This window comes from Engystomops pustulosus, unplaced genomic scaffold (assembly GCF_040894005.1).
Source record: "Engystomops pustulosus unplaced genomic scaffold, aEngPut4.maternal MAT_SCAFFOLD_792, whole genome shotgun sequence".
Classification (NCBI taxonomy): Eukaryota; Metazoa; Chordata; class Amphibia; order Anura; family Leptodactylidae; genus Engystomops; species Engystomops pustulosus.
The window spans coordinates 16,577-31,919 of NW_027285671.1; the positions used below are offsets into that span (position 1 = coordinate 16,577).

At 55.6% G+C, this 15,343-nt stretch overlaps 1 protein-coding gene across 1 annotated transcript; it reads left to right on the forward strand.

Annotated features, from left to right (window-relative positions):
* Positions 1–3,120: 3,120 nt before the first annotated feature.
* On the forward strand, positions 3,121–15,232 carry LOC140112446 (macrophage-stimulating protein receptor-like; the record flags this gene model as incomplete). Its single annotated transcript, XM_072132497.1, has 13 exons — positions 3,121–3,405; positions 4,608–5,525; positions 9,352–9,697; positions 9,805–9,993; positions 10,066–10,188; positions 10,259–10,429; positions 10,534–10,712; positions 10,783–10,921; positions 11,579–11,718; positions 11,799–11,966; positions 12,040–12,118; positions 12,216–12,425; positions 14,490–15,232. Coding segments are annotated over exons 2-13 (3,326 nt in total), but the record flags the coding sequence as incomplete, so codon positions are not given.
* Between the last annotated feature and the right edge of the window lie 111 nt (positions 15,233–15,343).

Genomic DNA, 15,343 nt, shown 5'->3' on the forward strand with positions numbered 1-15,343 from the left:
TATTCTCAGTGATGGTACCACTGCTCTCTAGTGATGGATAGGCTGTATTCTCAGTGATGGCACCGCTGCTCTCTAGTGATGGATAGGCTGTATTCTCAGTGATGGCACCGCTGCTCTCTTGTGATGGATAGGCTGTATTCTCAGTGATGGCGCCGCTGCTCTCTAGTGATGGATAGGCTGTATTCTCAGTGATGGCACCGCTGCTCTCTTGTGATGGATAGGCTGTATTCTCAGTGATGGCACCGCTGCTCTCTAGTGATGGATAGGCTGTATTCTCAGTAATGGCGCCTCTGCTCTCTAGTGATGGATAGGCTGTATTCTCAGTGATGGAGCCGCTGCTCTCTAGTGATGGATAGGATGTATTCTCAGTGATGGCACCGCTGCTCCCTAGTGATGGATAGGCTGTATTCTCAGTGATGGCGCCGCTGCTCTCTAGTGATGGATAGGCTGTATTCTCAGTGATGGCACCGCTGCTCTCTTGTGATGGATAGGCTGTATTCTCAGTGATGGCGCCGCTGCTCTCTTGTGATGGATAGGCTGTATTCTCAGTGATGGCACCGCTGCTCCCTAGTGATGGATAGGCTGTATTCTCAGTGATGGCACCGCTGCTCTGGGTGATGTCTCTGCCGAGTTCTCCTTTATATTATCCCTGATCTCCGAATACTCCGCCCCCAAGATTGTGATATCTGGAGACGCACTTTGACCCCGTATAACACTTTGTTTGTAGCAGGTAACCGAAGCTTCACCCACCTCGGGAAGGGGGGGCTGGGGTGCATCGCTCCTCAGTATTGGGGGGGACTGTCTGTGTGGCCCGCGCTCTCACTCCAGGGACTGTCTGTGTGGCCCGCGCTCTCACTCCAGGGACTGTCTGTGTGGCCCGCGCTCTCACTCCAGGGACTGTCTATGTGGCCCGCGCTCTCACTCCAGGGACTGTCTGTGTGGCCCGCGCTCTCACTCCAGGGACTGTCTGTGTGGCCCGCGCTCTCACTCCAGGGACTGTCTATGTGGCCCGCGCTCTCACTCCAGGGACTGTCTGTGTGGCCCGCGCTCTCACTCCAGGGACTGTCTGTGTGGCCCGCGCTCTCACTCCAGGGACTGTCTGTGTGGCCCGCGCTCTCACTCCAGGGACCTGTAGTAGTAACCAATCACAGCTCAGAGCTCATATTAATCACCTGTAATAGTAACCAATCACAGCTCAGAGCTCATATTAATCACCTGTAATAGTAACCAATCACAGCTCAGAGCTCATATTAATAACCTGTAATAGTAACCAATCACAGCTCAGAGCTCATAGTAATCACCTGTAGTAGTAACCAATCACAGCTCAGAGCTCATAGTAATCACCTGTAGTAGTAACCAATCACAGCTCAGAGCTCATAGTAATGACCTGTAGTAGTAACCAATCACAGCTCAGAGCTCATAGTAATCACCTGTAGTAGTAACCAATCACAGCTCAGAGCTCATAGTAATGACCTGTAGTAGTAACCAAACACAGCTCAGAGCTCATAGTAATCACCTGTAGTAGTAACCAATCACAGCTCAGAGCTCATAGTAATCACCTGTATTAGTAACCAAACACAGCTCAGAGCTCATAGTAATCACCTGTAGTAGTAACCAATCACAGCTCAGAGCTCATAGTAATCACCTGTAGTAGTAACCAATCACAGCTCAGAGCTCATAGTAATGACCTGTAGTAGTAACCAAACACAGCACAGAGCTCATGGTAATCACCTGTAGTAGTAACAAATCACAGCTCAGAGCTCATGGTAATCACCTGTAGTAGTAACCAATCACAGCTCAGAGCTCATAGTAATCACCTGTCATAGTAACCAATCACAGCTCAGAGCTCATAGTAATCACCTGTAGTAGTAACCAATCACAGCTCAGAGCTCATAGTAATCACCTGTAGTAGTAACCAATCACAGCTCAGAGCTCATAGTAATCACCTGTAGTAGTAACCAATCACAGCTCAGAGCTCATAGTAATCACCTGTAGTAGTAACCAATCACAGCTCAGAGCTCATAGTAATCACCTGTAGTAGTAACCAATCACAGCTCAGAGCTCATAGTAATCACCTGTAGTAGTAACCAATCACAGCTCAGAGCTCATAGTAATCACCTGTAGTAGTAACCAATCACAGCTCAGAGCTCATAGTAATCACCTGTCATAGTAACCAATCACAGCTCAGAGCTCATAGTAATGACCTGTAGTAGTAACCAATCACAGCTCAGAGCTCATAGTAATCACCTGTAGTAGTAACCAATCACAGCTCAGAGCTCATAGTAATCACCTGTAGTAGTAACCAATCACAGCTCAGAGCTCATAGTAATCACCTGTAGTAGTAACCAATCACAGCTCAGAGCTCATAGTAATCACCTGTAGTAGTAACCAATCACAGCTCAGAGCTCATAGTAATCACCTGTAGTAGTAACCAATCACAGCTCAGAGCTCATAGTAATCACCTGTAGTAGTAACCAATCACAGCTCAGAGCTCATAGTAATCACCTGTAGTAGTAACCAATCACAGCTCAGAGCTCATAGTAATCACCTGTAGTAGTAACCAATCACAGCTCAGAGCTCATAGTAATCACCTGTAGTAGTAACCAATCACAGCTCAGAGCTCATAGTAATCACCTGTAGTAGTAACCAATCACAGCTCAGAGTGTGCGATGTCCACCAGGTGGCGCTGCTGCGCTGAATGCACTGGAGTTCACCGAGCCGGGCCCGATGGAGGTAAGTACATGTCAAGGGCCATTTTTTTTTTTTTTAATGCAGCGGTTTCTCCGAATCCGTGGGGTTTTCGTTCGGCCACGCCCCCCGATTTCCGTCACGTGCATGCCGGCGCCGATGCGCCACAATCCGATCGTGTGCGCTGAAATCCCGGGGCAATTCAGGGAAAATCGTCGCAAAACGGAAAAATTTGTGTAACCCTGCATAAAAACGCGATTAGTAAATGACCCCCATTGTGCTATTGCTTTGGAGGAGATTTATCCGAAATGTCTGAGGTAAATCTGTTCTAGTTCCAGGGAAACCAATCAGAGATCAGCTGTCATTTTATAAACAGATGTGGGAAAATGAAAGCTGAGCTGTGATTGGTTGCCATGGGAGATTGGAGCAGTGGTGTGTATCCCTGGCCTCCTGGGGGTCCGGGTGGGCTGCGCTGTCTGTTGCTGGCAGTGAAGGGGTTACGTGCAGTTATTTTTATCCGGATTGTGAAACTTTTGGATGATTTCCTCCCCACACCCTGTGACTCCTGCTCATCCGATGATGTCACTTCCATCTCCAGCCTGAGCGCACAATGTCCCAGATCTCTGGGGCCCATCAGACAGGGGCCCCTGAGCCGCCATGTGTGGGGTGATATAGATGAGGTGCCCCCCACCCCCCGAGACCGAATGACCAATACTGGTAACATTGCAATTATCTTCTGTATGTGTGATGTGTGTGTGATGTGTGTATATTGTGTGTGTATATTGTGTGTGTGCGTGACGTGTGTGTATGTGTGTATATTGTGTGTGTGTGTGTGATGTGTGTATATTGTGTGTGATGTGTGTATATTGTGCGTGTATATTGTGTGTGTGTGTGACGTGTGTGTGTGATGTGTGTGTGTGATGTGTGTATATTGTGTGTGTGTGATGTGTGTGATGTGTGTATATTGTGTGTGTGTGATGTGTGTGATGTGTGTATATTGTGTGTGTGTATTGTGTGTGATGTGTGTACATTGTGTGTGATGTGTGTATATTGTGTGTATATTTTGTGTGTGATGTGTGTATATTGTGTGTGATGTGTGTATATTGTGCGTGTATATTGTGTGTGTGTGACGTGTGTGTGTATATTGTGTGTGTGATGTGTGTATATTGTGTGTGTGTGACGTGTGTGTGTATATTGTGTGTGTGATGTGTGTATATTGTGTGTGATGTGTGTATATTGTGCGTGTATATTGTGTGTGTGTGTATATTGTGTGTGTATATTGTGTGTGTGATGTGTGTATATTGTGTGTGTGTGTGTGTATATTGTGTGTGTGATGTGTGTATATTGTGTGTGTGTGATGTGTGTATATTGTGTGTGTGATGTGTGTATATTGTGTGTGTATATTGTGTGTGTATATTGTGTGTGTGATGTGTGTATATTGTGTGTGTGATGTGTGTATATTGTGTGTGTGATGTGTGTATATTGTGTGTGTGATTTGTGTATATTGTGTGTGTGATGTGTGTATATTGTGTGTGTGTGTGATGTGTGTATATTGTGTGTGTGATGTGTGTATATTGTGTGTGTGTGATGTGTGTATATTGTGTGTGTGATGTGTGTATATTGTGTGTGTGTGTGTGTGTGACGTGTGTGTGTGATGTGTGTATATTGTGTGTGTATATTGTGTGTGTATATTGTGTGTGTGATATGTGTGTATATTGTGTGTGTGTGATGTGTGTGTATATTGTGTGTGTGATGTGTGTGTATATTGTGTGTGTGTGTGTATATTGTGTGTGTGATGTGTGTATATTGTGTGTGTGTGTGATGTGTGTATATTGTGTGTGTGATGTGTGTATATTGTGTGTGTATATTGTGTATGTTCTGTGTGTATTTGCCTCTTCCTGACTCTTCCTCTCTTGCAGGTCCCACACAATGGCCGCTCTGTGCCCGCCCGTGTACCCTCCCCTGAGGTGAGTGTGCACTCAGCTCTGGATCACCTTCATGATGTGGACTTCTCATGGGATGGTCCTTCTCATGTTCTGGGCCACATCCTCGTCCTCCTGGCAGTGCCCAGCCAGCCCCTTCCAGTCTCTGGACCCCGATGTCCGCTATGAGCTGCCCACCTTCACCGCCGCGGGGCCCATACAGAATGTGGCCGCCAAGGAGGACCAAGACTCCTTACTTTTCCTGACCACCACCAACCACCTGTACGTGGTAAGAAGCTCCGACCTGCAGCTCCTCGAAGACCTCATCACTGGTCCCACCAACCACTCCGGGTGCACGCTCTGCTCCCAATGCATCATGGGCAGTGCCCGTCCGCAGCAGACTGAGGACACGGACAGCAAAGTCCTAGTGGTGGATCCAGAGGAGAATTTCCTGTACCGCTGCGGCTCCTCGTTCCATGGACTTTGCTTTCTCCATGAGTTTGATGACTCCACAATAACGGACTCCCTCTGCCTATTCCGGCCCCAGAGTAATGATCCGTCTGTGTGCCCGGACTGTATCGCCAGCCCCCGGGGCACCATGATCACCGTGCTGCAGCATCTCCGCAATGTCTACTTCTACGTGGCATCTTCTGTGGATTCAGAGGTGACACAGAATTACGGCACAACATCCGTGTCTATCAGGCGGCTCCTGGCGTCGCAGGACGGCTTTGCTGGTAACTTCCCATCGCTGACGGTGGTCCCACCATTCCTGGACACTTACCCCATCCGCTACATTCACACCTTCAGCACTGCAGAACACGTCTACTTCTTAACTGTGCAGCCGGAGGGTCTCCAGTCCCGAACTTATCACAGCCGCCTCCTGCGCCTCAGCGCCAAAGAACAAGAGATGAAAAGGTAAGAGGAGCTCCGCAGGGGAGGGGTTATAGAGGTCCTGCTGCAACCAATCAGATCACACTTCCCACTTCAGAGACTGGTCAGAAAGTCAACAGGATAAACTGATTGGTGATAATATCCCTGCTTGCTGTAAGTGAATAGGAGCATTCATGCTTACATCCAGAGCCTGCGTTTGTCCTCACAGCTGCGGGTTGGTAGCAGTGTTTCAGTCTACATCCGCACTTTGAAATCTGTTGCATCGGACACTTGCAGCCTGTTATCTCTAGAGGTCTAGACTACTGGGGGAGGGTGCAGGAGCTAGAATGTCACTTCATCAGATCAGGGGTGGTGCTATAAATACTGGAGCCGCCTGTATCCTCGGGGGAGGGTGCGGGAGCTGGGATCTCACCTCATCAGATCAGGGGTGGTGCTATAAATACTGGAGCCGCCTGTATCCTCGGGGGAGGGTGCGGGAGCTGGGATCTCATCTCATCAGATCAGGGGTGGTGCTATAAATACTGGAGCCGCCTGTATCCTCGGGGGAGGGTGCGGGAGCTGGGATCTCATCTCATCAGATCAGGGGTGGTGGTATAAATACTGGAGCCGCCTGTATCCTCGGGGGAGGGTGCGGGAGCTGGGATCTCATCTCATCAGATCAGGGGTGGTGCTATAAATACTGGAGCCGCCTGTATCCTCGGGGGAGGGTGCGGGAGCTGGGATCTCACCTCATCAGATCAGGGGTGGTGCTATAAATACTGGAGCCGCCTGTATCCTCGGGGGAGGGTGCAGGACCTGGGATCTCATCTCATCAGATCAGGGGTGGTGCTATAAATACTGGAGCCGCCTGTATCCTCGGGGGAGGGTGCGGGAGCTGGTATCTCATCTCATCAGATCAGGGGTGGTGCTATAAATACTGGAGCCGCCTGTATCCTCGGGGGAGGGTGCGGGAGCTGGGATCTCATCTCATCAGATCAGGGGTGGTGCTATAAATACTGGAGCCGCCTGTATCCTCGGGGGAGGGTGCGGGAGCTGGGATCTCATCTCATCAGATCAGGGGTGGTGCTATAAATACTGGAGCCGCCTGTATCCTCGGGGGAGGGTGCGGGAGCTGGGATCTCATCTCATCAGATCAGGGGTGGTGCTATAAATACTGGAGCCGCCTGTATCCTCGGGGGAGGGTGCGGGAGCTGGGATCTCATCTCATCAGATCAGGGGTGGTGCTATAAATACTGGAGCCGCCTGTATCCTCGGGGGAGGGTGCGGGAGCTGGGATCTCATCTCATCAGATCAGGGGTGGTGCTATAAATACTGGAGCCGCCTGTATCCTCGGGGGAGGGTGCAGGAGCTGGGATCTCATCAGATCAGGGGTGGTGCTATAAATACTGGAGCCGCCTGCATCCTCGGGGGAGGGTGCAGGAGCTGGGATCTCATCTCATCAGATCAGGGTGGTGCTATAAATACTGGAGCCGCCTGTATCCTCGGGGGAGGGTGCAGGACCTGGGATCTCATCTCATCAGATCAGGGGTGGTGCTATAAATACTGGAGCCGCCTGTATCCTGGGGGGGCGGGAGCTGGGATCTCAACTCATCAGATCAGGGGTGGTGCTATAAATACTGGAGCCGCCTGTATCCTCGGGGGAGGGTGAAGGAGCTGGGATCTCATGTCATCAGATCAGGGGTGGTGCTATAAATACTGGAGCCGCCTGTATCCTTGGGGGAGGGTGCAGGACCTGGGATCTCATCTCATCAGATCAGGGGTGGTGCTATAAATACTGGAGCCGCCTGTATCCTGGGGGGCGGGAGCTGGGATCTCAACTCATCAGATCAGGGGTGGTGCTATAAATACTGGAGCCGCCTGTATCCTCGGGGGAGGGTGCGGGAGCTGGGATCTCATCTCATCAGATCAGGGGTGGTGCTATAAATACTGGAGCCGCCTGTATCCTCGGGGGAGGGTGCGGGAGCTGGGATCTCATCTCATCAGATCAGGGGTGGTGCTATAAATACTGGAGCCGCCTGTATCCTCGGGGGAGGGTGCGGGAGCTGGGATCTCATCTCATCAGATCAGGGGTAGTGCTATAAATACTGGAGCCGCCTGTATCCTCGGGGGAGGGTGCAGGAGCTGGGATCTCATCAGATCAGGGGTGGTGCTATAAATACTGGAGCCGCCTGCATCCTCGGGGGAGGGTGCAGGAGCTGGGATCTCATCTCATCAGATCAGGGTGGTGCTATAAATACTGGAGCCGCCTGTATCCTCGGGGGAGGGTGCAGGACCTGGGATCTCATCTCATCAGATCAGGGGTGGTGCTATAAATACTGGAGCCGCCTGTATCCTGGGGGGGCGGGAGCTGGGATCTCAACTCATCAGATCAGGGGTGGTGCTATAAATACTGGAGCCGCCTGTATCCTCGGGGGAGGGTGAAGGAGCTGGGATCTCATGTCATCAGATCAGGGGTGGTGCTATAAATACTGGAGCCGCCTGTATCCTTGGGGGAGGGTGCAGGAGCTGGGATCTCAACTCATCAGATCAGGGGTGGTGCTATAAATACTGGAGCCGCCTGTATCCTGGGGGGCGGGAGCTGGGATCTCAACTCATCAGATCAGGGGTGGTGCTATAAATACTGGAGCCGCCTGTATCCTCGGGGGAGGGTGCAGGAGCTGGGATCTCATCAGATCAGGGGTGGTGCTATAAATACTGGAGCCGCCTGTATCCTCGGGGGAGGGTGCGGGAGCTGGGATCTCATCTCATCAGATCAGGGGTGGTGCTATAAATACTGGAGCCGCCTGTATCCTGGGGGGGCGGGAGCTGGGATCTCAACTCATCAGATCAGGGGTGGTGCTATAAATACTGGAGCCGCCTGTATCCTCGGGGGAGGGTGAAGGAGCTGGGATCTCATGTCATCAGATCAGGGGTGGTGCTATAAATACTGGAGCCGCCTGTATCCTTGGGGGAGGGTGCAGGACCTGGGATCTCATCTCATCAGATCAGGGGTGGTGCTATAAATACTGGAGCCGCCTGTATCCTGGGGGGCGGGAGCTGGGATCTCAACTCATCAGATCAGGGGTGGTGCTATAAATACTGGAGCCGCCTGTATCCTCGGGGGAGGGTGCAGGAGCTGGGATCTCACCTCATCAGATCAGGGGTGGTGCTATAAATACTGGAGCCGCCTGTATCCTCGGGGGAGGGTGAAGGAGCTGGGATCTCATCTCATCAGATCAGGGGTGGTGCTATAAATACTGGAGCCGCCTGTATCCTCGGGGGAGGGTGCAGGAGCTGGGATCTCACCTCATCAGATCAGGGGTGGTGCTATAAATACTGGAGCCGCCTGTATCCTGGGGTGCGGGAGCTGGGATCTCATCTCATCAGATCAGGGTGGTGCTATAAATACTGGAGCCGCCTGTATCCTCGGGGGAGGGTGCAGGACCTGGGATCTCATCTCATCAGATCAGGGTGGTGTTATAAATACTGGAGCCGCCTGTATCCTCGGGGGAGGGTGCGGGAGCTGGGATCTCATCAGATCAGGGTGGTGCTATAAATACTGGAGCCGCCTGTATCCTCGGGGGAGGGTGCAGGACCTGGGATCTCATCTCATCAGATCAGGGTGGTGTTATAAATACTGGAGCCGCCTGTATCCTCGGGGGAGGGTGCGGGAGCTGGGATCTCATCAGATCAGGGTGGTGCTATAAATACTGGAGCCGCTTGTATCCTGGGGTGCCGGAGCTGGGATCTCATCAGATCAGGGGTGGTGCTATAAATACTGGAGCCGCCTGTATCCTCGGGGGAGGGTTTGGCAGCTGGAATCTCCCCCTTCCGCCCTCCCCAAATGTCTCATCCTATTCTTCCTTTGCAGCTACCGGGAGCTGGTGCTGGACTGTCGCCTTGAGGAGAAGCGGCGGCGCAGGTCTGAACCTAAGACCTTCAATATCGTGCAGGCGGCACACGTTGTCACAGTGGGAAGCGACTTGGCTACGGAGCTGAACCTGGATCCCGGGGACCTGGTGCTCTTTGCTGCATTTGCGCAGAGCGAGCCGTACAGCGAGACGGTGGTGAAGAAGTCTGCACTCTGCGCTTTCCCGCTGAAACTCATTGACTTATCTATCAACGAAGGCATGAGGAAGTGCTGCAGCATCAAGTACACGGAGAGACTGTCCCGGGGCCTGCGCTACTACCAGGATGACCACTATTGCCCACAGAATGTAAGAGGACATGGGGGTATCTGCCTCTGGGTGTTGGTCCACGGGGGCGGGGCGGTGGCCGCCCTCTTGGATAATTAGCACTTTTTATTCTGCATTTTATGGTTCAGGTGAATGAATCGGCCTCGGTTGTTGACGTCAGTTGTTGGGCGGTACCAACGCTGGTGACTCCGCCCTTGATCCGCCTGGATCTGTTTAACGGACGCATGAATGAGACCCTGCTGACGGCCCTGCATGTCACCACCCAGGACGGCTTCACCATTGGTCACCTGGGCACCTCAGACGGTCGCATACTACAGGTACGGTTATTGGACTACGACTGTTGTGCCTTCACGATGTCGGCGTGTCAATGACCTCTTCCTCCTCCGCAGGTCATCCTGCAACGTAACAGCAATCCCCTCTTTCTATCCAACTTCTCCCTGAGCGGCAGAGATCCGGTGTCACGTGACGTCACCCGCATCGGGGACCACCTTCTATTCATCACTGGGAGCCAGGTGGGTGGTGGAGGCGCTGGGTTGGGGGTTGTCACATAGAGGGAGAGTCTTACTGTCCATCTGTCTGCAGGTCACCAAGGTCAGTGCCCGGGGGCCCGGGTGCCGCCACCTCCTCAGCTGCAGCCGCTGCCTGCGGGCCCCTCGCTTCATGGGCTGTGGATGGTGCAGCAATGGCTGCCACCGAGCGGAGGATTGTCAAGGAAGATGGAACCAGGAGACCTGCCCACCAATAGTCAATGCGGTAAGGGACGCTCCATTGTCTGACAACCTCACAGGCTGCTCCGGTACGGAGGGTCCACCTCTCCTCGGGGTCCACCATCCATTCCGTGTCCTCCTTTCCCGCAGTTTTATCCCAGGGTGGCTCCGCTTCGCGGCCGGACAAACATCACCATTTGTGGCAGAGACTTCCAATCCCTCAAGGTCTATGGTAAACCCCCCACCGCCCAGATCTCGGGCCGGACTCACCGGGTGTCTGTGGGGCAGAGGACGTGCTCTGTGGACCCGCAGAAGAGCAGCAGCAGGAGGTGAGGACATCCCATTGTGGAGGCCGCACTTGTAGTTCTGGGGGTCTCATTGGGCCTCTTGATGTTGCAGCCTCGTGTGCACGTTACAGACTGAGGGCCCCCCGGACGCCACGTCTCCTGCTGATATCATCGTAACCATTGAGGAAAATCTGAAGAGTGTCCCTTATTACGTGAACGGCAGCGTCACAGAAAGCGGCTTTATCTACATTGTAAGAACATCATTCCATGAGGGACTAGGGACAATAGATGGGACCAGGATAGGGGAGGCAGGGACAATGGATGGGACCAGGAGAGGGGGGCCAGGGACAATGGATGGGACCAGGAGAGGGGGGCAGGGACAATGGATGGGACCAGGAGAGGGGGGCCAGGGACAATGGATGGGACCAGGAGAGGGGGGCAGGGACAATGGATGGGTCCAGGATAGGGGGGGCAGGGACAGTAGATGGGACCAGGAGAGGGGGGGCAGGGACAATGGATGGGACCAGGAGAGGGGGGGGCAGGGACAATGGATGGGACCAGGAGAGGGGGGCAGGGACAATGGATGGGACCAGGAAAGGGGGGCAGGGATAATGGATGGGACCAGGAGAGGGGCGCAGGGACAATGGATGGGACCAGGAGAGGGGGGGCAGGGACAATGGATGGGACCAGGAGAGGGGGGGCAGGGACAATGGATGGGACCAGGAGAGGGGGGGGGGCAGGGATAATGGATGGGACCAGGAGAGGGGGGCAGGGACAATGGATGGGACCAGGAAAGGGGGGGCAGGAACAATGGATGGGACCAGGATAGGGGGTTCGAGTGTCTCTGGATCCTGCATGGGCACATGCCTTGTCCCTGTTGACACTTGTTCCTCTCCATGTCTCCTTAGGAGCCGGTGCTTACATCTGTGTCTCCATCTTTCGGACCTGTGGCTGGAGGTTCTCGGCTCACCCTGTCGGGTCAGAACCTGCGTGCTATAGAGAGCCGGCGGGTGTACATCGGAGAATCGGAGTGTGCCGCGTACATTGAGTGAGCGTCTGTCATTGGGTTCTAGGTGGGATCTGTAGGTCCCCATGTACAGAGATGTCACCTTCCATGTCCGCCCCCAGGTCCTGTCCAGCAGGCGACTTGTGTTGCGTCTCCCCTCCGGTCTCATCTCTAGGACCCAGAAACATCTCCTTGTGGCTTGACGATGCCCTGACCCCTCACACTCAGCTCTTCACCTATAAGCCAAACCCAGTGGTCAACAGCATCCAACCCAACTGCAGCCTGGCGCGGTGAGGCCCGGTGCTATCCTACCCCGGGGGTTACTGCGGCAGGTCACGCTGAGTCTTGTGCTTTTCTCTGCAGGGGGAGCTCGCTGACCATTCAAGGCTCAAATCTGGATTCAGTGTCCAGTATTACAGTCTGGTACCAAAGCCGGAAGGAGGTAAGTGCACGTCCCCGGATCCTCTGCACAGGTGGGGTCAGTTTGGTGTTGGATGCGTCCTCTATATACATATATGTCCCCCTTCTGTTCTCTGCAGGTCTGTAAAGGCCCTTTTACCCCCCACCGCATCCTCTGCAGGACCCCCACATTAGATGACCGAGCACGGCTGGGGACACTGAGTCTCGAGCTGGATGGATATTTCTTCAACTACTCCAGAAACTTCCCCTCCTTCACTTACATCATTCACCCGTTTGATAATGAGAAGCGTTTGGAGCTGAAAAAGGGGGCGACAGAGATTGAGGCCCATGTAAGATCATATGGGCAGGGGGTCTGTGGAGGGGCAGGGGGTTTGTGGAGGGGCAGAGGGTCTGTGGAGGGGCAGGGGGTCTGTGGAGGGGCAGGGTGTCTGTGGAGGGGCAGGGGGTCTGTGGAGGGGCAGGGGGTCTGTGGAGGGGCAGAGGGTCTGTGGAGGGGGAGGGGGTCTGTGGAGGGGCAGGGGGTCTGTGGAGGGGCAGGGTGTCTGTGGAGGGGCAGGGTGTCTGTGGAGGGGCAGAGGGTCTGTGGAGAGGCAGGGGGTCTGTGGAGGGGCAGAGGGTCTGTGGAGGGGGAGGGGGTCTGTGGGGGGGGCAGGGAGTCTGTGGAGGGGCAGAGGGTCTGTGGAGGGGCAGGGGGTCTCTGGAGGGGCAGGGTGTCTGTGGAGGGGGAGGGTGTCTGTGGAGGGGGTCTGTGGAGGGGGAGGGTGTCTGTGGTGGGGCAGGGGGTCTGTGGAGGGGCAGGGAGTCTGTGGAGGGGCAGAGGGTCTGTGGAGGGGCAAGGGGTCTGTGGAGGGGCAGGGGGTCTGTGGAGGGGCAGGGTGTCTGTGGAGGGGCAGAGGGTCTGTGGAGGGGCAGGGGGTCTGTGGAGGGGCAGGGGGGTCTGTGGAGGGGCAGGGGGGTCTGTGGAGGGGCAGGGGGTCTGTGGAGTGGGAGCGTGTCTGTGTAGGGGGAGGGGGTCTGTGGAGGGGCAGGGTGTCTGTGGAGGGGCAGGGTGTCTGTGGAGGGGCAGGGGGTCTGTGTAGGGGGAGGGGGTCTGTGGAGGGGCAGGGTGTCTGTGGAGGGGCAGGGGGTCTGTGGAGAGGCAGGGGGTCTGTGGAGGGGCAGGGTGTCTGTGGAGGGGCAGGGGGTCTGCGGAGGGGCAGGGGGGTCTGTGGAGGTGCAGGGGGTCTGTGGAGGGGCAGGGTGTCTGTGGAGGGCCAGGGGGTCTGCGGAGGGGCAGGGGGTCTGTGGAGGGGCAGGGTGTCTGTGGAGGGTGTCTGTGGAGGGGCAGGGGGTCTGTGGAGGGGGAGGGTGTCTGTGGAGGGGCAGGGGGTCTGTGGAGGGGGAGGGTGTCTGTGGAGGGGCAGGGTGTCTGTGGAGGGGCAGGGTGTCTGTGGAGGGGCAGGGTGTCTGTGGAGGGGCAGGGGGTCTGTGGAGGGGCAGGGTGTCTGTGGAGGGGCAGGGGGTCTGTGGAGGGGCAGGGGGTCTGTGGAGGGGCAGGGGGTCTGTGGCGGGGCAGGGTGTCTGTGGAGGGGCAGGGTGTCTGTGGAGGGGCAGGGGGTCTGTGGAGGGGCAGGGGGTCTGTGGAGGGGGAGGGTGTCTGTGGAGGGGCAGGGGGTCTGTGGAGGGGGAGGGTGTCTGTGGAGGGGCAGGGGGTCTGTGGCGGGGCAGGGGGTCTGTGGAGGGGCAGGGGTCTGTGGAGGGGCAGGGGTCTGTGGAGGGGCAGGGGGTCTGTGGAGGGGCAGGGTGTCTGTGGAGGGGGAGGGGGTCTGTGGAGGGGCAGGGGGTCTGTGGAGGGGCAGGGGGTCTGCGGAGGGGCAGGGTGTCTGCGGAGGGGCAGGGTGTCTGCGGAGTGGGAGGGTGTCTGCGGAGGGGCAGGGGGTCTGTGGAGGGGCAGGGGGTCTGTGGAGGGGCAGGGGGTCTGTGGAGGGGCAGGGTGTCTGTGGAGGGGCAGGGGGTCTGTGGAGGGGCAGGGGGTCTGTGGAGGGGCACAGAACACTAGTGACTGTCTCTCTGCTGTCTCTAACATCATGTCCTCTCTCTTCTTGAAACTTAATCTTTCTAAGACTGAACTTCTTGTCTTTCCACCATCTACTAACTGACCTTCCCCTAACACTAATTTGTTGCTCTGAAATCCTCTCGTCTCGACTCCTGTAACTCCCTAGTAGTCGTCATCTCATCCTCCACTCACTGAACTCTCTCCTCTCCAATCTATTCTTAATGCAGCAGCAGGAAGGGTCTATCAGTCCCCGAGATGCACTGATGCCTCCCGCCTGCCCAGGTCACTGCCCCTCGTACCCTCTGAAGTCCTGGTGTGGGGTCCATCCACTGATCTTCTCACCTTCCCCATATTTCAGCATACGTTTCTTGCCCGATTGAATGGTTGCCTCAACGTCTCCATGACGGTGGATGGCAGAGAGTGTTACCCCAAAGTCCTGGACAATGAAATCACCTGCATCATCCCAAAGGATGTGGTCATCCCATCACAGGGTGCAATCGTCAAGGTACCAGATCCTACCAAATGTCCATGTCTTGCCTGTAATGGTGTCCTCTTGTCTTCTCCCCGGGCCTCCGGCGTCGTCTTCTCCCGGACCTCAGACGTCCTCTTTTCCCCCCAGCCTCCAGTGTTGTCTTCTCCCCCGGCCTCCGGCGTCGTCTTCTCCCCCGGCCTCCGGCATCGTCTTCTCCCAGGGCCTCCGACGTCGTCTTCTCCCCCGGCCTCCGGCGTCGTCTTCTCCCAGGGCCTCCGGCGTCGTCTTCTCCCCCGGCCTCCGGCGTCGTCTTCTCCCCCGGCCTTCAGCGTCGTCTTCTCCCCCGGCCTCCGGCGTCGTCTTCTCCCCCATCCTCCGGTGTTGTCTTCTCCCCCAGCCTCCGGGTCATCTTCTCCCCTATCCTCCGGTGTCGTCTTCTCCCCCATCCTTCGGTGTTGTCTTCTCCCCCATCCTCCGGCGTCGTCTTCTCCCCCGGCCTCCGGTGTGGTCTTCTCCCCCAGCCTCTGGGTCATCTTCTCCCCAATCCTCCGGTGTCGTCTTCTCCCCGGGCCTCCGGCGTCGTCTTCTCCCCCATCCTCCGGCGTTGTCGTCTTCTCCCCCGGCCTCCGGTGTGGTCTTCTCCCCCAGCCTCTGGGTCATCTTCTCCCCAATCCTCCGGTGTCGTCTTCTCCCCGGGCCTCCGGCGTCGTCTTCTCCCCCATCCTCCGGCGTTGTCTTCT